At 39.7% G+C, this 8324-nt stretch overlaps 1 protein-coding gene across 3 annotated transcripts in view; it reads right to left on the bottom strand.

Moving 5' to 3' along the window:
- RABEP1 (rabaptin, RAB GTPase binding effector protein 1) overlaps nt 1-8324 on the bottom strand; it is a 115052-nt gene that overhangs the window by 71900 nt on the left and 34828 nt on the right. For 2 of the 3 annotated variants that reach the window (XM_017850509.1, XM_017850511.1), the window contains exon 2: nt 7733-7861. The exons of the other annotated variant lie outside the window; for it this stretch is intronic. In XM_017850509.1, coding sequence (XP_017705998.1) covers nt 7733-7861 — 129 coding nt within the window. The remainder of the gene's footprint in view (nt 1-7732; nt 7862-8324) is intronic. 3 annotated transcript variants of the gene reach the window in all.

Genomic DNA, 8324 nt, shown 5'->3' with positions numbered 1-8324 from the left:
ATATATATATATATTTTTTTTTTTTTAATGGAGTTTCACTCTTATTGCCCAGGCTGGAGTGCAATGGCATGATCTCGGTTCACCATAACCTCCGCTTCCTGGTTCAAGCAATTCTCCTGCCTCAGCCTCCCGAATAGCTGGAATTACAGGAATGTGCCACCACGCCCGGCTAATTTTGTGTTTTTAGTAGAGACAGGGTTTCTCCATGTTGGTCAGGCTGGTCTCAAACTCCTGACCTCAGGTGATCCGCCCACCTCAGCCTCCCAAAGTGCTAGGATAACAGGCGTGAGCCACCACACCCGCCCCAAATATATATTTTGCAGTATCACACATATAAAACAATTCATTTAAAGTATATAATTCAATGACTTTTTAGTATATTCAATCAGACTTGTGCAACCATCACCACTATCAATTTTAGAACTTTTTCATCACTCCAGAAAAAACCTTGTGCTCTTTCATCTCCAACTCCTCACCCCACCAACCCTAGACAACAAATATTCTACTTTCTATCTCTATAGACTGCCAATCTAGACATTTCATATAAACAGAATCATACAATATGTGATGTTTTCTGACTGGCTTTGTTTACGTGGCATAATGTTTTTTCAAGGTTCACTCATGTTGTAGAACTGGTACTTCATTCCTTTTTATGGATAAGAAAAAACACATTTTGTTTATGTATTCATCAGTTGACGGACATTTAGGATATTCCTTTTTCACTATTATGAATAATGCTGCTACAAAAATCCATGTACAAGTTTATGTATGGAAATGTTTTCATTTTTTGCGTGTATATACCTAGAAGTGGAACTGTTGAGTCAAATGGTAACTCTATGTTTAACTGGATGTGGTAACTCCATCCTTGCCAACATTTGTTAATGTCAGACATATTAATTATAGCCATCCTAGTGGGTACTAAGCGGCATCTTATAATTTTGATTTGTGTTTTCCTGATGGCTAATGTCATCGATCACCTTACGACATACTTATTGGCCATTTGTGTTTCTCCTCTGGAGAAATGCCTATTCAGATTCACTGTCCACTTTTAGTTGGACTGTCTTTTTGCTATTGAGTTGTAATGTCTTATGTAATCTAGACCCTTATCCAATATAATAATTGCAAGATTCTGCCCCATTCGGTGGGTTTTCTTTTTACTTTATGGTATCCTTGAAAACACGAGTATTTTTAATTTTGATGAAGTTCAATTTATCTCATTTTTCTTTGGTTGCTTCCACTTTTAGTGTCATATCTAAGAAAACACTGCCTAATCCAAGGTCACAAAAGCTTAACCCTATGTTTTCCTCTAAGAGTTATAGTTTACCTTTTACATCTAGGTCCTTATACATTTTGAGTTAACTCTGGCAGATGGTAGAGGGTCCAACTTCATTCTTTCGCATGTAGATATCCAAATGTCTCAGCACAATTTGTTGAAGAGATTTTTCTTTCCCCCAGTGAACGGTTTTGGCACCTTGTGGAAAAGCAACTGAGAATGTAATTCTATTCCATTGATCTATGTCTGTCCTTAGGATAGTACCACCTTGTCTGGATTACTGTTGCCTCACAGTAAGTTTTGGAATCAAGATGTGTGTCTTCAAACTTTTTTCTTTTTGAAGGTTGTTGTGACAATTCTAGATTCCTAGAATTTCCATATAAATTTTAGGATCAGTTGTCAATTCCTACAAGGAAGCCAACTGGGATATTAAAAGGCACTGCATTTAATCTGTACATCAATCTGAGGAGTGGTGCCACCATAACAATATTAAGACTTCTAATCCATGGACATGAGATGTCTATTTATTTAAATCTCCTGTGTGTGTCAGACAGGGTCTCACTCTGTCTCCCAGGCTGAAGTGCAGTGGTGTGATCTCAGCTCACTGCAACCTCCACCTCCCGGGTTCAAGTGATTCTCCCGCCTCAACCTCCCAAGTAACTAGGAGTACAGGCATGCACCACCACACCTGGCTAATTTTTGCATTTTTAGTAGAGACAGGGTTTCACCATGTTGGCCAGGTTGGTCTTGAACTCCTAGCCTCAGGTGATCCGCCCGCCTCAGCCTCCCAAAGTGCTGAGATTATAGCCGTGAGCCACTGCGCCCAGCCCAGATCTCCTTTAATTTCTTTTAATAGTGAAGTTTTCAGAGTACAAGTTTTGAGTTTATTTTGTTAAATGTATTCCTAAATATATTATTCATTTTGATGCTACTGTAAATGGAACTGTTTCTTTAATGCCATTTCATACATATAGCTGATTTTTGTATGGTGCTCTTATATCCTGAATCTTGCTGAACTCACTTATTAGTTTTAAACAGTTTGTAGTAGATTCCCTTGGAGTCTGTATATGAAAGAGGATGCCATCAGAGAACAGTAGTTTTATTTCTTCCTTTTCAATGTGGATTCCCTTCCTTTTTCTTTCTTTGGGTAAGTGCCCTAGATAGATCCTCACTTCCAATGTTGAACAGAAGTGGTCAGAGTGTACATAATTGTCCTGTTTCTGGCTTTAGGGGAAAAGCATTTGGTCTTTAAACATTAAGTGTGATGTTAGCTGTAAGGTTTTTGTAGAAGTCCATTTTCAGGATGACAAAGTTCCCTTCTATTCCTGTTTTAGTGTTTTTATCACGAAACAGTGTTGGGTTTTGTCAAATACGTTTTCTGTCTAGTAAGATGATCATGTGTCTTTGTTTTTTATCCTACTGATTTTCAGGTGTTGCACCAACCTTGAATTCCTGGGATGAATCCCACTTTTCATGCTGTGTGATTCTTTTTACCTGTAGCTTAATTTGATTTGCTGGTTCTTTTGTGAGAATTTGTGCATCTATATTCCCACGGAATACTGGGCTAAGTTTCTTGTGATGTCTTCCTTGGTTTTGAGGTCAAGATAACACTAGCCTCAAAGAATAAGTGGGGATGTGTTTCCTCCAAAAATTAGCCAGGCGTGGTGGCAGGTGCCCATAATTCCAGCTACTCAGAAAGTTAGGGCAGGAGAATCGACTGAACCTGGGAAGCAGAGGTTGCAGTCAGCCAACACAGCACCACAGCACTCCAGCCTGGGCGACAGAGCAAGACTCCATCTCAAAAGATAAAAATTTAAAATATATTTTTTTATCAATTTCTGTATTTTGTATTGTTTCTTACACTGTTTTTTTTTTTTTTTTTTTTGCTTTGAGACAGAGTCTTGCTCTGTCACGGAGGCTGGAGTGCAGTGGCGCAATCTCAGCTCACTGCAACCTGTGTCTCTTGGATTCAGGCAATTCTCCTATGTCAGCCTCCTGAGTAGCTGGGATTACAGGTGCCTGCCACCACATCTAGCTAATTTTTGCATTTTAGTAGATGGGGTTTCACCACGATGGCCAAGCTGGTCTCAAACTCCTGACCTCAGGAGTAGGTCTAGTACTGCTTTCTAATTTACTCTCTGTATCGTCTCTACTGGTTAAATCTATTAGCAAACACTATTTTAATTTCTAATCATTTGTTTACAGTAATACTAATGGGTCTTAATTGTTAATTTTATACACTGTTTTCATTTCCGTATCTAAGTGCAAGTTTATGTCACTGGAACCACAGATAGATTCCTAAATCTAGCTTTTCACTACTGAAATTCTGATTAGCTAGCATAACAACTTTATGTACAAATTACAACCGTGTATAAAGACTTTCTGAACACCAGTAGAAAACTTCAGTGTCTTCTGGTGATTAGCTATAAGCTCTATTCCTACTATTTTTTGTCAGATTGAGAACTATATGGCCTTTTGTTCTGTTTCATGTAATTGTCTCTTACTCATTGGCAACACTACAAATTTCCAGAGCACAAAACAAACACTGCTGTAGAGCCAAGCTCTGTAGTTAAAGAAAAGCTGAATCAGAAGATACTTCAACAGAAAAGCAATAAAACCTTCAGAAATATTTATAAACATACCCAGCTGAAGTTGGCTTGGAAAAGAATGGGTACTAAGACCAGCCTGGGAAACATGGTGAAACCCCATCTCTACTAAAAAATACAAAAATTAGCCGGGTGTGGTGGCACGTGCCTGTAGTCCCAGCTACTCTGGAGGCTAAGGCAGGAGAATCACTTGAACCAGGGAGGCGGAGGCTGCAGTGAGCCGAGATCGTGCCACTGCGCTCCAGGCTTCCAGGCTGGGCGACAGAGCAAGACTCCATCTCAAAAAAAAAAAAAAAAGAATAGGTACTAAGAACAGACAGTAAGAGAAGTAAAAGGTGCATTTTCATTACCATCTGCACTTATATTTCAGCTATTCTCCAAACAAGTGCAAACACAGCTATTACAACACTAAAGCAAAAGCTGGACCTATTGGGAAAAAACCAATGTTTGGACTTTCAGAGTTACCTTGACCTGGTTTTCCTGAAAGATAAAACAAAGACTGCTGTCCACATCAAAATCCTGGTTTATACCGTAAACACCTGTGGCAATCATTAAAGACTAGATTTAGACTTCACAATAGATACAATAAAAGCTGCTGTCTCAGGGGAAATCTTCACATTTGATTTTATTATGATATAGGCTAACAGCCAAGATAAAACTAAGTAATCAGCATATGACCTTTTATATACTATGCATTTTCTTTAGGAATGCCTCTCAAAACTCTCAAAAGGATCACAGTATTTTTTTGAAATTTTGTAAAAAGCTACCCCAACTGTTTGCTATGGCTAGCTACGTTTATTGAGCGTTTTGGACAGTAAAGAAACAATAGTACACAAAAAGACTATTTACTGGCTTTAGATGTCATCAATGAGATTTTAACAAACCAAGCATGCTTTCTGAACCAACCCATGTTACAAGCTCTTTAATTCACAGATCTAAAACTGCAGTTGATAATGCATTTCAGAAATGGGAGGTTCTTGGTCATTTTCATTTCTTCAGAATTTTGGGGAAAATTCAATTTTATAATTTCAAAAAAATAAGAAAACAAAGGAACCCTAACAGCTTTACTGGGGACACAGAAAAAGAAAGCAAAACAAGGTTTAGACAAGATTGACTTCAATTAGCTGTAGACAGGATGAACAAGCTACAGAGGTTTCGGTATAAGAGGTAAAGGAGAAAACGGGTATCATTAGCCAGCATCATACTGCTGGGTTTCAACTGATCATCAGAGAAAATACTACCACAACCTTTTATATATACATCAAATGTTTTACAGGTCATCTTGATGAGAATATACCATTGCAGAAGGACAGTGGTACTTGATTAATTCAAAAGCATAAACAACTTTTAAAAGGGAGAGGATAAATTCATAAAAAGATACTGAATAACCAGACAGAACTTATTTCTTTTGAGATAGCACACTGAAGCATGGGCCTGTAATCCCAGCTACTAGGGAGGCTGAGGCACGAGAGTCACCTGAATCCGGGAGGCGGAGGTTGCAGTGAGCCAAGATCACACCACTGCACTTCAGCCTGGGCAACAGAGTGAGACTCGGTCTCAAAAAAAAAAAAGAAAAGAAAAAGAAACAAATGCACAATCAAATTCCAAAACCATTTTTAAGAACAAAATTCTAACGGAGATGTAAAGAAGAAAACTCAAGGAGGAAAACCACGGTAAAATTTCTGCTAAAAAGCTATTCGTGTGTTTTTTTGTTAAACAGATGACAATGGACATTAAATCACTGATATTTTCATTCCACTGGATATGTCTAAAAGCACGAAGGTGGCCAGGCGCTGGCCCATGCCTGTAATCCCAGCACTTTGGGAGGTCGAGGAGCGCAGATAACAAGGTCAGGAGTTCGAGACCAGCATGACCAACATGGTGAAACCCTGTCTCTACTAAAAATACAAAAATTAGCTGGGCATGGTGGTGCATGCCTATAATCCCAGCTACTCGGGAGGCTGGGGCAGGAAAATCGCTTGTATCTGGGAGGCAGAGGTTGCAGTGAGTTGAGATTGCGCCACTGCACTCCAGCCTGGGCGACAGGGCAAGACTCCATCTCAAAAAAAAAAGCACGAAGTTTTCATTTAAATTATAAACATCAACAATATAAAACTTATATCCTTCACATCTTTTCAAGCAAAAAATTTTAATCAACGTTAAAATGTATAAAGGTTGTAGGTAAGTATATACTTTACAGAGTTCACAAGTTAAAAAAGCTGCATGATCACTAGTCTAGAACAGGATTTCTCAAACTGTAGTACTTGAACTAGCAGTAACTGGAATCATCTATGAGCTTATTAGAAATGCAAATTTCGGCCGGGCACGGTGGCTCAAGCCTGTAATCCCAGTACTTTGGGAGGCCAAGATGGGCGGATCACGAGGTCAGGAGATCGAGACCATCCTGGCTAACACGGTGAAACCCCATCTCTACTAAAAAAATACAAAAAAAAACTAGCCGGGCGAGGTGACGGGCGCCTGTAGTCCCAGCTACTCGGGAGGCTGAGGCAGGAAAATGGTGTAAACCCGGGAGGCGGAGGTTGCAGTGAGCTGAGATCCGGCCACTGCACTCCAGCCTGGGCAACAGAGCGAGACTCTGTCTCAAAAAAAAAAAAAGAAATGCAAATTTCTGGGCTCCACCCAAACATACTGTGGTTTAACAAGCTCTCCAGGTGATTTTTATCCACGTTAGAATTTGAGAGCCACTATTCTATTATAGACTAGAGCAGTTTTCAAAATTTAGTGTGCATCTGGACCCAAATTCCACAGTTTCTCACTCAGTAAATCTGGATGGGACCCAAACATCTGCATTTCTAACAACTTTCCCAGGTGATGATAATGATAATGATGCTGTTCCACAATCACACTTTGAGAACCACTGGTCTAGAGAGCTGTGGAAGCCATATCCACATTATTCTAGGTCAGTACTCAAAATGGGCCCCTTCCCTGATCCTTCAAATTAGGTCCCCCACCATGTTCTCTCATGTATTTTCCTTATACAGTTTCCCTTTTTCTTTTTTTTTTTGAGATGGAGTTTCACTCTTGTTGCCCACACTGGAGTGCAACGGCGCAATCTCGGCTCACCTCAGCTTCTGCCTTCTAGGTTCAAGTGATTCTTCTGCCTCAGCCTCCCGAGTAGCTGGGATTACAGGCACACGCCACCACGCCCGGCTCATTTTGTATTTTTAGTAGAGACGGGGTTTCTCCATGTTGGTCAGGCTAGTCTCGAACTCCCGACCTCAGGTGATCCACTCGCCTCGGCCTCCCAAAGTGCTGGGATTATAGGCATGAGCCACTGCGCCCGGCCTGCAATTTCCTTTTTAACAACTCATCACACAATTACTTAACATCTGTTTGGCTCATTGAGTTCAACCAAGTTAAAGAACCACATGAATTTTGCTCCTTCTGTATACCCAATATGTAAGTATAATGTCTGCCTCATAGTAGATATTAAATAAACATTTATTGATAAATAACTGAATATTTGTTGGGTAAAACTGATGTTTCATGGAATTAAAGATAACATAGCTAAAGATGTTATTAGAATGCCAACAATCCTAGTTTGCTCACAACTGGATCTCAAGTGTAAGAGCAATGACCGTCTCTCATCTCAAGGTTATGCAACCTAAGTATCAACAGTAAGATCAAAAAACAAGGCAAAATCTGAAGAAGGCATTTTTCAACTTGTTTTTTCAATCTTATTCTTAATCTAGCCTTTAAACAGTATTCTTTTATTATGCAAGTATAAATAAAATCAAGGTTTACTCAACGATAAAATTAACACTACTACCAAGAAACTCAACACTTTGAGGCCATTTTCGCATTGAAGGTGGTGGGAGACTTATAAACTTACCCTCTTTAGCCAAATATAACTCCTTAAATTTTGCTCTCTTTTGATTAAATTCTTGTTCAAGCTGCTGTTGTGCACGTAAAAATTCTGCATTAATTTTTTCCAATTCTGCTACCCGTTGCTGAAGAGAAACTGGGGGGAAAAAATACTAGTTAACAAGTAATAACTGTTATTTATAAATAAATGTATAAAACAATAAATCAGTATTCCAGCTGCACATTGCTATACATGAAACAAGTAGTCAAGTCTCTTCCAAAAATCTACCATATGCTAGGATATTCTAATGTTAAAAAAAGTAAGACAGGCCAGGCATAGTGGCTCACTCATGTAATCCCAGCACTTTGGGAGGCCAATGCAGGTGGATCACCTGAGATCAGGAGTTCGAGACCAGCCCAGCCGACATGGAGAAATCCCATCTCTACTAAAAATACAAAAATTAGCCAGGTATGGTGACAGGCACCTGTAATCCCAGCTACTCAGGAGGCTGGGGTGGGAGAATTGCTTGAACCCGGGAGGCGGAGGTTGCAGTGAGCCGAGATCACGCCACTGCACTCCAGCCTGGGCGACAGAGCAAGACTCTGTCTATAAAAAGTCC

This window comes from Rhinopithecus bieti, unplaced genomic scaffold (genome assembly GCF_001698545.2).
Source record: "Rhinopithecus bieti isolate Rb0 unplaced genomic scaffold, ASM169854v2 scaffold_32008, whole genome shotgun sequence".
In the NCBI taxonomy this organism is placed as follows: Eukaryota; Metazoa; Chordata; class Mammalia; order Primates; family Cercopithecidae; genus Rhinopithecus; species Rhinopithecus bieti.
This window is presented reverse-complemented; position numbering and strand designations above follow the sequence as displayed.